The sequence below is a fragment of the Orcinus orca genome, chromosome 7, assembly GCF_937001465.1.
Source record: "Orcinus orca chromosome 7, mOrcOrc1.1, whole genome shotgun sequence".
Lineage (NCBI taxonomy): Eukaryota > Metazoa > Chordata > Mammalia > Artiodactyla > Delphinidae > Orcinus > Orcinus orca.
This window is the reverse complement of record NC_064565.1, coordinates 26,340,937-26,356,678: the sequence shown is the minus strand read 5'-3', so window position 1 is coordinate 26,356,678 and position 15,742 is coordinate 26,340,937. Positions and strand designations below refer to the sequence as shown.

General features: G+C 36.1%; 1 protein-coding gene across 1 annotated transcript in view; it reads right to left on the bottom strand.

The window, feature by feature from the left end:
• Window positions 1–978: 978 nt before the first annotated feature.
• The window catches only part of ACMSD (aminocarboxymuconate semialdehyde decarboxylase), a 62,377-nt gene continuing 47,613 nt past the window's right edge, over window positions 979–15,742 (bottom strand). The window contains exons 9-10 of the mRNA XM_004265436.2: window positions 5,839–5,937; window positions 979–1,201 (exon numbers count right to left, since the gene is read on the bottom strand). Of these exons, the coding sequence (XP_004265484.1) occupies window positions 1,139–1,201; window positions 5,839–5,937 (162 nt within the window). The 3' untranslated portion in view covers window positions 979–1,138. The remainder of the gene's footprint in view (window positions 1,202–5,838; window positions 5,938–15,742) is intronic.

Genomic DNA, 15,742 nt, shown 5'->3' with positions numbered 1-15,742 from the left:
AAATTCCTAGAAAGCAACAGGAGTAGCAAGAAAGAGATGGAGTTACAGACTAAATAAATGAAGAAAAAATAACGGGATGGGTGTAGTTTAGCAAAAATTAAATCAGTACAAATCACATGCCAGTACTCAACTTGATTTTCTGGATTAATGGAAGGGAAAAGAAGTATGAATGAAACTGAAGCAAGAGGGTAATTTAGAAAAATTATATTTGATTTTAGAATTCAGCCAGAGGAACATGAACCACAGACGTTCATCACCCTTCCCAGGACCAAGTTCATTTTCAGCAGTCCAGGTGGGATGACCAGAAATGAAGTGAGTAGAACAAGGCTACCCTGGTATTGCCCTGCTCAGTCTCTACAGCCTTCTTTAAACATTCTGCTCTGTATTTTAAATTAAAAGAGCTTCTCGTAAAAGTAAATTACATACTGAAACTTTTCTCCAGAATAGATAAGTTCTCATTCATATGGGAACTATGTGCCCATAGTTTTGCCTTCCTATCTATTTCCTATCTTCCAAACCTAAACATACCTTATCCATCCGTATAGACTCAGCCCAAGTTCAAGCTTCTGTGAAGATCTGCCCAAAGTTTGAATCCAAATGAATTTTTCTTACTGAAACTTCTATGACATGCATGTTTTATTGGTTATTATTCCATGAACATGTGTCTTGCCTCCTTAATTGGGCTATAAGCTCCTAGACATTATGGAATATGTATATTATTTATTTTTTCGGAGCCTAAAGCATTCTCAGCCCACTTCTGGGCTAATGGAAGGTGTTAAAGTGAATAAAAACAGTCTATTTGGGCCCTATGAACATATATTTGCTCAAAGTAGAACCTACCTGAATGCTCTGGGATGAATCTGTTATTTTTTCCATATAAATCATTAATGACATTTTGCTTTTTATTTCTGACATTAATTTAAAAGGCACTGGGAAAATTATTTTTGATTTGCACATGAAATAATGTACTGCTTTTCTGAATAAAAGCACGAGTCATTTTTGTTATGAACAATTTAGGATATGTATTCTATTTCTAGATAAAAGTGTTCAAAGTAGGATTTTAGTGATACATAAGTGATACATATTTAAAAACAAAAATAAAATATCTTCTTGAAATTTGCCTTTGTAGTAAATTCAGTCATTCAAATTGTTTTCTCTCAAGACCCAAAAATTTTAGAGCATTGCCAGCTTTGAGTTTATCCTGAAAAAGAAAAGATTTTATTTTAAAGCATTATTTAATGGTTGTTTTAAAGTACTTAGTAAGTGTCTTTATCAGGTTTTTAAAAACTCAGTTCCCCAGTGTGAGAGAAAAATATTAGCAGGTTAAACAATGAATCTCTTGACCCATGTTTCACCCCACTGTTTTTCAAATTATATTCATATATTTGTTTTGAACAGTCTTTTAAAAGCAAAAATATAAATGGTGTGTGGTATATTTGTGCTTTTATTATTTTCCCTACTTCTCAAATATGTTGACAATCATGGACAAAAAATGGATTTTTTTGAATTTTGAAACATGTAAATATGTATTTATGTTATAAGTAACGTATAAAATGTATATTTGTTTTATGCTTATTTTTATAATAACAGTTCCTAGTGAAAGATTTCTGCAAATGCTTTTTATACAACATAATAGAATGATAAGTTTAAATATATTAGAAACAGAATTATGATATGACCCAACAATTCTACTCCTAGTTATATAGCCAAAAGAATTAAAAACAGGGACTCAGATACTTGTATGCGAATGTTCACAGCAGCCAAAAGATGGAAACAACCTAAGCATACATCAACAGATGGATAGATTTTTAAATGTGGTATATAGATAAATGGAATATTCAGGCCCCAAAAGGAATGAAGTTCTTTTTTTCTTCCAGTTTTATTGAGATATAATTGATATAGAACACTGTATAAGTTTAAGGTGTACAACATAATGATTTGACTTATGTACATCATGAAATGATCACAATAAGTTTAGTGAACATCCATCATCTCGTATAGATACATTAAAGAAACAGAAAAAAATATTTTTTTCCTTGGGATGAGAACTCTTAGGATTTAGTTTCTTAATAACTTTCATATATAACATATAGCAGCATTAATTATATTTATCATGTTGTACATTACAACCCTAGTACTTATTTATCTTGTAACTGGAAGTTTGTACCTTTAACTAACTGCCTTCAGTTCCCCCTTTGTCCTCTATTTGAAATCTAAGTTTGAAACTTGGTTGTGGGAGGAGGGGAGGAGAATTACAACAGGGAAGACCCTCTTAGGAAAATGACTTTCTTTTTACAGGATCCTCCAGTGAGTTTTAGGTCTGTAAGATAAGACAGTTGGAAAGAGTGCCCAGAAGTCATCTAGCCACCTACCACCTTCTCGGTATATGTGTTGTCCTTTCACATGGCCCTGAATAAAAAGTAAGCTCTTTTGGAGCAAGAAACGTGATACAGATGAAGAGTCTCAGAAAATTGTACAAGTATGTACATTTATAAATTTCACATGAGAAAAAGACGGCCACGTTTTCTTTCACTCTCTCCCCAGCTATAGATTAGATCATCTCCACAGAAAGAACTCCTGTGTTTTGAGGGGTAATTTTGTGATACCCTAATTGATATATATCCCGCTTGCAAAAGGCAGGTATGTAATTGAGGGTGGAAGGAAACATGTATGGTGTCGTGTAATATCCGTACCATTAGTGTGTATCTATATATCATGACCACTTCAGGGTTCTCACACAGCCTTGCAGAGTGGGTAATTTGAGGCAGGGACCTCTTATTCAGGGTTCTTCCCAGATTCACACTTGGGCCATCCTCCTCTAAAGGAAGATTCAGAAGTGACTGTTGCTGCTGTGAGAAACTATTTGCTTTTTAAAATAGGTTGGGTGGGGCTTCCCTGGTGGTGCAGTGGTTAAGAATCCGCCTGCCAATGCAGGGGACATGGGTTTGAGCCCTGGTCCAGGAAGATCCCACATGCTGCAGAGCAACTAAGACTGTGTGCCACAACTACTGAGCCCACGTGCCACAACTACTGAAGCCCGTGTGCCTAGAGCCCGTGCTCTGCAACAAGAGAAGCCACTGCAATGAGAAGCCTGCGCACCACAACAAAGAGTAGCCCCTGCTCACCACAACTAGAGAAAGCCCACACGTAGCAACCAAGACCCAAGGCAGCCAAAAATAAATAAATAAATTTATTAAAAAAAAATAGGTTGGGGGGCTTCCCTGGTGTCGCAGTGTCTGGGAATCTGCCTGGCAGTGCAGGAGATGTGGATTCGAGCCCTGGTCCGGGGGGATCCCACATGCCGTGGAGCAACTAAGCCCATGCACCACAACTACTGAGCCTGTGCTCTAGAGCCCACGAGCCACAACTACTGAGCTCGTGCGCCACAACTACTGAGCCTGTGCCCTAGAGCCCGTGAGCCACAACAAGAGAAGCCACTGCAATGAGAAGCCCGCACACCGCAACGAAGAGTATCCCCCACTCGCTGCCACTAGAGAAAGCCGGCACGCAGCAACGAAGACCCAACGCAGCCAAATAAAAATAAATAAATAAAAATAATAAAATAGGTTGGTACTGAGTATCCTTTGAAGGAGATACATTTTGGTGTGTTGGATGGAAACCTGATCCTGGAGTCTGGAGATTTGGGGTTGGGTCCATGTGCTGTAATCCAGCAGTTATATCCCTTTTGGCAAATCACTCAACCCCCAAGTCTTGTTTTTCTCCTCTGCATCTACATGGTGGAATGCATTTGCCTATCTCCCAGGCTGGTTGTGCTCATCAAATGGATTTATTTATTTCATTTAAAACTTTTTAGTGAAATTTTACCTTCATGTAGCTCAAAATTCAAAAGGTATAAAAATGTACATTTCCTTTCACTAGTGCTACCCAACCACTATTTTTTCTTTCCAGAGTTATCAGTTTCTTATCCTTCTTCCAGAAATATTTTATGCATTTATATGTAGGTTTATAATTTTATTTCACAAATGGATAGTATACCATACACAAATGGAAGTATACTATATGCAGTTTTTGCACCTTGCTTAACTTAATATATCTTAGAAATCGATTCTTAATATTTTTTTATGGCTGTATAGAATCCATTGTATGGATATGTTATTATTTATTTATTCCCCTGTAGATTGTTTTTAGTTTTATTACAAACAGTGTTATAATGAGTAACCTTATACAGAATGTCATGAATTTGCGACAATATAAAATTTTTATTCAAGATTTTCTGAAAACTTGAAAGTGATAAGCACATAAAATTAAATAACAAAAGGCATGTAATAATAATTATTATTATTCCATTAAAATCTTAATCAGGATTCTTGGGGTAATCTGGTTTCAGTTTAATTTTGGTTAATGTTATAGAAAGTTTTTCATTTCTCAACCTTTGATATAAAACCTTTGATATAAAAAGTTAAAAAGCTTAGTATTGCTTACTACTTTAATAAGTATATATTTAACAATTCAAGACTTTTAGTGCCTTAAGGTGGGTAAGTGCCAAAGGAGAAACTTCCTGTTTAAAGCAGTCTGAGGTCTCCCAGTCAATAAAACTTGCAACTAGTATATGTCAAAATGGACCCTTGGGACTTCCCTGGTCGTCTAGTGGTAAAGAATCCGCCTTACAGTGCAGGGGACGCAGGTTCGATCCCTGGTCAAGGAACTAAGATCCTACATGCCATGGGGCAATTAAACCCACGCACCGCAACTACTGAGCTCACGCGCCTCAACTAGGGAGACTGCGTGCCACAAACTATAGAGCCCATGTTCTGTGGAACCTTTGCGCCACAACTGCAGAGCCCACACGCCCTGGAGCCTGTGCGCCACAACTAGAGAAAAGCCCTGTACACCACAAGGAAGAGCTCGTGTGCCGCAACGAACGATCCCGTATGCCTCAGTGAAGATCCTTAGTGCCACAACTAAGATCCTACGCAGCCTAAAATAAAAAAATAAATCTAAAAAAAAGAAAAAGGACCTTTGTTGGCATCTGTTCACGTATTTCAAGCCTACTGAGAAGATGTGATGAGCTAATATATCCTTAAAAATTAAAGCAGAGAATTAGAGTTGAAGAGAAATTTTGGATTCTAGTTTAGAAGAAAGCCAAGACTTATACAAAAGGACTATGACTAAAACTTTTGTAAGATTTGTTAAGAATTTATATATGCCCCTGTTTTCATTTTTGGCCATCCCTGTCCCCTGGTAGTAATTGGCAGTGAAGTCTTAGGAAAAACTTGTTTTGTTGGGGGTGGGTGTGGGATGGGAAGGGGATGGCAAAAGAGAGGAAATCTGGGGACACTGAGTCTCATTTTAACCTCATTTTCGTTCAGGAGCCTGAGGGGCAGAATGGCAGTGGCAGCATTAAGGCACATTTAGCCACTCTAAAAGTCAAATGCTAAAAGAAAAATCAAATCCAGTCACTTGAGCATTCTGGATCCTTGAGTTCTGTTAATCAAGACTTTAGTCTCAATATCCAAATAACTAGAATCATTACAACTTTTGAGATTGGTAGATTTGTAACAGAAACATTAAAGGAAAAATTTAGACATTTCTCTCATTCATCTAACATGCAAATCTAAATATATTATTATTATGTGCTTCTTTACCGTTTTCTTTCTTGGCTTTATGAATTTAGTTGTACTAGATTGACTTTCAGCATTTTAACTTTCCTTTGCCCTTTAATAGGTCAGCTATTTCTGGAGATCAAGTAACAGTTCTAGGAATATTAAGTGTAACGATTTCTCTGTTCTTTGCTATCACATAGCAAAGTGCTCTGAAATCAAACACAATTAGAGCAGGAAAATTCAGGAAGAAGATCATGAAGTAAAAGGCACATACCTTTGTTTCTGCATCAAATTCTTCCATGGATTCTATCAGTTTCCCAGGTTCCAGCTCACCTAGTGGAAAGGGGTAATCGGTTCCCAAAATGACTTTATCCTGAAAAAGGAAAAAACACTTTTATCTCTAATTTTGCAGAACATCAAAGAACCTCTTGTAAACTTAATTATATTTACATATTACAAGCACTCCTATGGTAAAATAACAAATTTCTTCCTGATTAACAGAAACAAACTGATCTAAAATTTTTAAGATTTAATGGCTTCAAAACTTATTCTGACATTTTCTCCAGCAGGTGCCGCTATTAGGTCTCTTAAAGCTGCAAATCAACCCCCATCTTCCCTTGTTTTTTTTAAGTAACTGAAATGCAGAATACTCAAATATAAGAAGCAGGCGTTTATTTAATAAAACATGCTGATGTCTTCAGATGAAATTAAGGATTCTATATTTCTTAAAATGATGCATTGCAGTTGACCCGCACAATTTTTGAAAATATACTGGAGTTTAAAAGGAAAACATAAAAAACAAACAACTGGATGACAAGAAAAGAAACAAACAAACAAAAACCAACCAACCCCCCCAAACAATTACCATCTCTATAAACTAGATTGTTGTTTGCTTTTTAATGATGTAGCTTTGAAATTCTATTTGACACTTTGTACAATAAACCACACAGGCTTGTCTGTCTACAAATAAGTAAAGCACTATGTCAAGCAATGTGCTAAAGTCTAGATTGCTAGATTGGTCAACAAAACAGAAATGGGGATAGAGAAAGATCAAGATGGCAGAGTAGGAAGATCCTGAGCTCAGCTCCTGTCACACCTAAGTTACAGCTACTTACAGGCCAACTATCTCTGAGAATGACCCGATGGCTAGCAGAAAAGATTTTTTCCATAACTAAAGATATAAAGAAAGAACCACAACTTGACAGGTAGCGTGGTGGAGACGTGGACTGTCAAGACCCACATTCCTGGCATGGTGACCCATAAGCAGGAGGAAAATCACAACTGTGGAGGTCCTCCCTGAGGATCAAGGGGTCCAAGTCCCACACTGAGCTCACCAGCCTGGTGGTCCTGCACTGGGAAGGCAAGCACCCAAAATACCTGGCTTTGAAAACCAGTGGGTGTTATGTTTAGGAGAGCTAGAGGCTGGAAACTGAGACTCCATCCTTAAAGGGCAGGTGCAAAAACTCGCTTGCTCCAAGTCCCAGTGCAGAAGCAGCCAAAAAAAAAAAACTTTGGGGCTTCCCTGGTGGCGCGGTGGTTGAGAGTCCGCCTGCCGATGCAGGGGACATGGGTTCGTGCCCCGGTCTGTGAAGATCCCACATGCCGCGGAGTGGCTGGGCCCGTGAGCCATGGCCGCTGATCCTGCGCGTCCGGAGCCTGTGCTCCGCAATGGGAGAGGCCACAACAGTGAGAGGCCCGCGTAACGCAAAAAAAAAAAAAAAAAAACTTTGTATGATGACAGATGGTTACTAGACTTATTGTGGTGATTCATTTGTAATGTATAGAAATATATCGAATCACTATGTTGTATACCTGAAATGAATCTAACATTGTAAATTAACTATAATTTTTTAAAAGTACTATGAATAAGAATATATTTTTGTAATGGAATAGTATACAGTGATAAATGAACAAATTTTGGGGAAAAAAATAGAAATGTTCCCTCTCCTTAAGAAACTCATAATCTAGTAAGAGAGACATTAAATCAATAATCAATAATCAATCCATCTATCAAAATAAGAACATATTTTCAACCAGAAATTTTACTTCTAGAAATTATCCCACCCATATGCATGTAATGGAAATACATCGAGGAAGTTAATTGCAGCACTATTGTAGCAGCAAAAGACTATCAAACTAAATTATAGCATATCCAAAAATAAAAAGGAATGAAAGATACTTGCATATGCTGTAATGAAATAATCACCAAGTTATATTATAAAGAGGAATGATCTTGTACAGCAGAAACTAAAACAACATTGTAAATCAACTGTACTCCAATAAAAAATTGATTAATAAGAAAAAAAAACATGATCTTGTAATTGAGAAAATACAGTGTAATAACTGTCATATGGAATTTACTAAAGTTAATTCAAATAGCATATGATATCACTTATATGTGGAATCTAAAAAAATGGTACAAATGAACCTATTTACAAAACAGAAATTGAGTCACAGATGTAGAAAACAAACTTATGGTTACCAAGGGGGAAAGAGGGGGAAGGGATAAACTGGGAGATTGGGATTGACATATACATACTAGTATATATAAAATAATAAGAACCTACTGTGTAGTGCAGGGAACTCTATTCAATACTCTGTAATGGCCTATATGGGAATAGAATCTAAAAAGAATGGATATATGTATATGTATAACTGACTCACTTTGCTGTACAGCAGAAAGTAACACAACATTGTAAATCAACTATACTTCAATAAAAAAATTAATTAATTTAAAAAAGAGGAATGATCTTGAAGTTATATCGTGAAGGGGGGAAAACAAAGTCTAGGACAGTGTATTTGCTATGCTCATACTTCTGTTTCTACTAAGGGATCTATAGACACACAAATATATGTTTGTATGTATAAAGTCTATTTCATGAATGGTAGCCAAGAAACAAGTAACATTAGTTGTCTCCACCAATGAAGACTAGGATTCAGGGGTGTAGGAGATCCCCTCGCTTCTTTTTTTGAGATATAATTCACATACCATAAAATTCACCCTTTAAAAGTGTACAGTTCAGTGGGTCTTCATATATTCATGAATTTGTGTAATCATTCCCACTATCTAATTCCAGAACATTTTTATCACCCCAAAGTAAACCCCGTACTCATTAGCAGGCACTCCTTGTTAGCTCCTTCCAGCCCCTGGAAAACACTAATTTACCTTCTGTAAAGGAGGTCCATGGAATTGCCTCTTCTGACATTTCATATGAATGGAATCAAACAGTATGTTGCCTTCTTTTCTCTTAGTATATTGTTTTCAAGGTTTATCCATGTAGCCTGAATCAGTACTTCATTCCTTTCTGGGCCAAATAATATTCCATTGTATAGATATACCACATTGTTGTTTATCCATTCATCAGATGATGGACATGTGAGTTGTTTCTACTTTTTGGGTGTTATGATATTGTTTCTCTGAACAATTGTGTACAGAGGAGTTTTTGTATGAACACGTTTTCACTTCTCCTGGGTATATACCTAGGAGTGGAGTTGCTGGATCATATGGTAAGTCCATGTTTAACATTTTGAGAAACTATTTTTCACAGTGGTTGCAGCATTCTACATTCCCAACAGCAATGTATGAGGGTCCCAATTTCTCCAAATCCTCACCAACACTTGTCATTATTCATCTTTTTGATGATGGCTATCATGGTGGGTGCAAAGTGGTATCTCACTGTGATTTTGATTTGCATTTCTGTAATGACTAATTACATTGAACATCTTTCCATGTGCTTATTGGCCATTTGTATGTCTTTGGAGAAATATCTATTTATATCCTTGGTGTCTATTCAGGCCCACGTGTTTCCTTTTTATTGTTGAGTTGTAAGAGTTCTGTATATTTTCTGAATACTAGAGACTTATCAGATGTATGATTTACAACTATTTTCTTCATTCTGTGGGCTGTCTTTTCACTGGTTGTATCTTTTGAAGCACAAATTTTTAAATTTTAATGAATTTAATCTATTTTCTTTAGTTGCTTGTGGTTTTGGCATCATATGCAAGAAATTATTGCCTAAAAGTTCACAAAGATTTACAACTATGTTATCTTCTAAGAGTTTGTAGTTTAAGCTTTTCCCTTTAGGTCTTTGGTCCATTTTGAGTTAACTTTTGTGTATTTTGATTGTAAAGAAGAGATCCAACTTTATTATTATTATTTTTCTGTATGTGGATATTCAGTTATCCCACTATAATACATTGAAGAAACTATTCTTTCTTCATTGAATTATATTGGTACCTTTGTTTAAAATAAGTTATCTTTATGTCTGTCCTTAAGCCACTACCACACAGTTTTGATTACTGTATGTATCTGTGTTGAAAATTTTGAAATTGGGACTGTGAGTCCTCCAATTTTGTTCTTCTTTTTCAAAATCATTTTGGCCATTCTGGGTCCCTTGCATTTCCATATGAATTTTAGGATCAGCTTGTCAATTCCTGCAAAAATAAAAAAGCAAACAAGAAAACCCTGGATTTTTGATAGGGATTGCATTGAATCTATAGATCAGTGTGAGAAGTATTGCCATTTAACAATATTAAATTTTCCAACCAATGAACATGGGATGTCTTTTATTTATTTAGGTCTTCTTTAATTTTCTTCAACAATGTTTTGTAATTTAGTGTCCAAATCTTACACTTCTTTAGTTGAATTTACTCCCAAGTATTTTATTCTTCTTGATGCCATTGTAAATGGAATTGTCTCCTCAATTTCATTTATGGATTATTCAATGCTAGTGTATAGAAATACAGGTAATTTTCATATATTTATCTTGTATGTGTTTATATATTTTGTATATTTATCCTACAACCTTACTGAATCTGTTTATTAGCCCTGATGGTTTATTTGTGGATTCTCTAGGATTTTGTGTATACAGGGTCATGTCATCTGCAAATAATTTTGCTTCTTCCTTTCCAATTTTTATGCCTTTTATTTATTTTTCTTGCTTAATTTCCCTGGCTACAATCTCCAGTACAATGCTGAATATAAGTGGTAAGAGCAGAACCTTTCAATCTTTTACCATTAGGCATGATATTAGTTGTGGGTTTTTCATAGACGTTCTTTATCAGGTTGAGGAAGTTCCTTTGTACTCCTTTTTGAGTGTTTTCATCATGAAAGACTATCAGTTTGTTGAGTGCTTTTCCTGCATTTATTGAGATGATCATGTAGTTTTTGTCCTTTATTAATATGGTGTATTGACTGATTTTTGTGTGTTGAAACAATCTTGCATCTGTGGGATAAATCTCAATTGATCATGGTGTATAATTCTTATTATGTGTTGCTAGATTCAGTTTAATAAATATTGTTCAGGAAATTCACATCTGTATTCATAAGGGATATTGGTCTGTAGTTTTCTTGTGATTTCTTTTTCTGGTTTTGGAGTGTGCTGGCCTCAGAATAAACTAAGAAGTGTTGCTTTCTTTTGTACTTTTTTGAAGAGTTTGTGAAGGATTGGTTGTAATTCTTTTTTAAAAATTTGATACAATTCAGCAGTAAAGCCATCTAGTCCTGGGCTTTTCTTTGTGGACGTTTTAAAATCACTGATTCAATCTCTTTACTTATTATAGGTTTATTCAGATTTTCTATTTCTTCTTGAGTCAGTTTCTGTAGTCTTTCTAGGAATTTCTTCATTTCATTTAGGTTATCAAATTTGTTAGCACACAGTTGCTCATATTTTTCTTATAATTCTTTTTATTTCTGTAAGGTCTCTAGTAATACCCTCCTCTTTCATTTCTAATTTTAACAATTGAATCTTATCTGTTTATTTCTTGGTCAGTCTAGCTAAAGGTTTGCTAATTTTGTTGATCTTCTCAAAGACCCAAGTTTTGATTTTATTGATTTTCTTATTGTTTTTCTATTCTCTATTTCTTTTATAACTGCTTTAGTATCTGCTATTTCCTTTCTTATGCTTGTTTTGGGTTTAGCTTACTCTTCTTTTTCTAGTTTCTTAAGGTGGACATACAGGCTATTGATTTGAGATCTTTCTTCTTTTTCAATATAGGCATTTTAGAGCTATAAATTTCCTACTAAGCCCTGCTTTAGCTGCATTTCATGAGTTTCGGAAAGTTTTGTTTTATATTACATTTGTATTAAATATTTTCTAATTTCCATTGTGATTTCTTCTCTGTCTAGTGTCATTTCATTTCAGTCTGAAGGACATCCTCTAGCATTTCTTGTATGGCAAGTCTACTAGCATTGAATTCTCTTGACTTATGTTTATTTGAGAATATCTTCATTTCTCCTCATTCTTGGAGGATAGTTTTGCTGGATATAGAGTTTTTTGTTTGTTTGTTTTTATAGATTTATTTATTTATTTTTGGCTACATTGGGTCTTCATTGCTGTGTGTGGGCTTTCCCTAGTTGCGGCGAGCGGGGGCTACTCTTTGTTGCATTGCACGGGCTTCTCACTGTGGTGGCTTCTCTTGTTGTGGAGCACGGGCTCTAGGCACATGGGCTTCAGTAGTTGTGGCTCGCGGGCTCTAAAGCACAGGCTCAGTAGTTGTGGTGCACGGGCTTAGTTGCTCTGCGGCATGTGGGATATTTCCGGACCAGGGCTCGAACCTGTGTCCCCTGCACTGGCAGGCAGATTCTTAACCACTACACCACCAGGGAAGCCCTGGATATAGGGTTTTTGATGAATAGGTTTTTGTGTGTGCGTGAGCTTTAAATATGTCTTTTAGGGCTTCCCTGGTGGCACAGTTGTTGAGAGTCCACCTGCCGATGTAGGGGACACGGGTTCGTGCCCCGGTCCGGGAAGATCCCACATGCTGCAGAGGCGGCTGGGCCTGCGAGCCATGGCCGCTGAGCCTGTGCGTCCGGAGCCTGTGCTCCGCAATGGGAGAGGCCACAACAGTGAGAGACCCGTGTACTGAAAAAATTAAAAAAAAAAAAAAAAATATATATATATATATATATATATATATATATATGTCTTCTACTGCCTACTGGCCTCCATAGTTTTTACTGAGGGCTAAGGCTAGAGCCATAGGGAACATCAACACTGGGGGTGGAGTGCTTCCAGGAATGCAAGACAGAGGGAGAATGTCCACAGGCAGAGAGAGCCAGTGAGGCAGAGAAGGAGAGACAGAAAAAAAGTGGTATTAGAAAAAAATGCAGTGAGAGATATTTGAAGGAGAAAGTGTTTAATAAGTAATGCTTTAGAAGAGGATGAAAAAGATAAGGGCTAAAGAGTCTCTGTTGGATTTGGCAGCCTTATTAAGTGCACTTTCAGTGGAGTGATGGAGAGAAAAACAGATGCACAGGATGAAAAAGTAGATGAATGGTGAAAAAATGTTAAGTGTTGACTACACATATCTCTTAGCTTGGGTTTCTCTCATCTTTGATTATCACTCTATTTGTGCTGCTTGGGCAGTCTCATCCATAAACAAAGATCTAGTTCCTAAGCCTCAAGTCCTGGGTATATGGCAGCCTGCTGGACACTTCCACTTGGCTGCCTTACAGGCAATTAAAATGCAGCATGTTATCTAATGTTGAAGTCCTCATCTTCATATTTATGCAACATCATGTTCATTTTCATTCTCTTGTTCTCACTTTTGCATTCTCTTACTCTCCTCCCTCACCCCCTCACATCCCATCCACTTGCTCTCTGGATATCTTTTTTTACTCCTGTTTGTCCCCTGGAAGCTGACCTGTCTGTACTGTACAACAGGCTTCCTTGACCTCAGGTTTCTAGTTGGGTTTAACTAATGGGCAACATAGGCAGGAGATTAGAGAATGGAGGAAAGTGTTTATGCCCCAGATCCCTCCCTTTGGAGTCATCAACTTGGCTCCAACTAAACATCTTGGCTCCTGTTAGCAGGCCCTTTTCACAGAGCCCTCTCTGTCTTTTGGCCCGGAATGGTAATGGAGCTTTCCATACCTTTGTAAATAATCCATTTATTAATTTTTTTCTCTAGTTTTCTCAATTCAGGATGCGATCTTATTTTCTGCTGGAATCCTGCATGAGTCACACTGTGTTCCAGTTATACCAAAATCTTTATAGTTTTCTCACTTTACTAGGTTTATCCTCTGGTTGGCATGTCCTATCCAGCCCCAAACTCCTATTTTTAATTGATTAATTGATTAATTAATGTGGTGGACAACTTTTTATTTTGACAGAATTTCAAATGATTAGACAGATAGAAATGTTGCAGGCTAATTCAGGGATCTGCCATATAACGTTTACGCAGATTCACCAATTGTTTATATTTTGCCCCCTTTTCTTTATTATTTTCTCTGTATAGATATTTGTGTATCTATACAGAAACACACATTTTTCTGAACTGTATGCAAGTTGGGGACATTACGGCCCCTTACTCCTAAATAAATTAGAGTTTATTCCTAAGAAAAAAGACGTTTTCTTATGTAACCATAGTACAGTTCTTAAAATCAGAAAATTTATAAGTTGATATATATATAATATTATATCAATGTTATTATATATATACACACACACAGACATATATATATATACACACACATATATATAATATCACCAGTCCATACTCAGACTTTGTCAGTTATCCCAACAGTGTGCTTCATAGCTAGTTATTTTTTCCTGGTCCAAGATCCAGTTGATAATTACATTAAATTTAGTTATCATGTCTCCGAAGTTTCCCTTAATTTGGAACAGGTAATTTTTTTTTTTTTTGGTCACTCTTGACTTGGATATTTTTGAAGAAGACTACAGTCCAGTTATTTTACAGAATGTCCCTCTATTCTATTTTATAGAATTTTATAGAATGTCAGTTTGTGTTTTTTTGATCTTTCCTCATGATTACATACAAATTATGCATTTGGGGTAGAAATTTTACAGAAGTGATGTTGTGTCTTTTTCACTGCATCATATCAGGGGTACATGTTACCAGTTTGTCCCAGTATTGGTGATGTTTGATCATTTAGTTAAGTTGGGACCCACCAGGTTTTTTTCCTATAAAGGCTATTTTTTTCCTTCATGATTAGTAAGTAATTTGTGGGGAGACACTTTAAGATCACATAAATATCTTGTTCCTTATCAAACTTTCACCCACTGGTTTTATCATTCAGTAATGATTTTCTTCCTGACAGTTATTGCTGATGTGGAACTGTATGTGTGTGTGTCTCTCTTGTCTTGTTTCTGTTCTTTGATTTTGGCTCTTATCTCTATTTTTTCTTTGTTTCTGTCTGCTTACTTTTTTAGTTTACTTTTCTCCTTCCAGTTTCTTAAAGTGGAATCATAAATCACTGATTTTACACATTTCTTCTTTTTCTAATAGAAGCATTTAAACCTATACTTTTTTACTGAGGTATAATTGACATACCATATTATATTAGTTTCAGCTGTATAATATAATGATTTGATATTTGTATATGCTGCGAAATGATCACCACAAGTCTAGTCAACATCTGTCACCAAACATAGTTTAGCATTATTGATAAAATACTTGAGTAATTTTTTGATAGACTTTAATGAGCTTAAAAGCCCCTCCTAGGAAATTGCCCCTCCACTCAATTGACTATTAGTCTTGAAACTAGTCTAAGAACTTTAACCAATAATGCAAAAAGGCTGGTTGTCCTTAACTAGATAGTCATCTCCTTCTTTTTTAAAATCCAGTCTAACAATAGTTGTCTAACCATTTTTCCCCATGAAATGTCTCTGCCAAGATAGAATCTTTGAATTGGGCTTTTCAGAAAGCCTCTTTGTTTGAAATAAAACTCTGACCTATGCTTATAATCAATCTGAGGGTGGCTTTGTGTGTTGAAGGAATGAAGGCTTGAATGTACAAAAGAGGAAAGTCTGATTGTTACTAGGCCTGAAATATTAAATGTATAAATGCTCTCAATTTGAGCTGAGGATAAATGATTCTTTGAGTTCTACTAGAAAAAAAGGATTTTCCTAGGTTTTATGAATACATTTACATGAAATAATGTGGGGAAGTATATAATAAAATTTAGAGGAAGGCCACGATAGACTCACAACTCTATCTCTAGATTCCTGTATTCATGTACTGTATTAAAACCAAGCAAATACACCTGCTGGTAGAAGCCCTAAAGACCCAAAGTTATGTCTCCTCACATCTGTGCCAACAGCTGATCTCGTTCTGAACTGCCTGCTTGGTATTCCCTGGAGGTTCATTTGTCCTTATTTCTACTCCTCTTGCTAAAAGTTGTTTACAATTCCAAAACACAACATAATTTTAAAAAG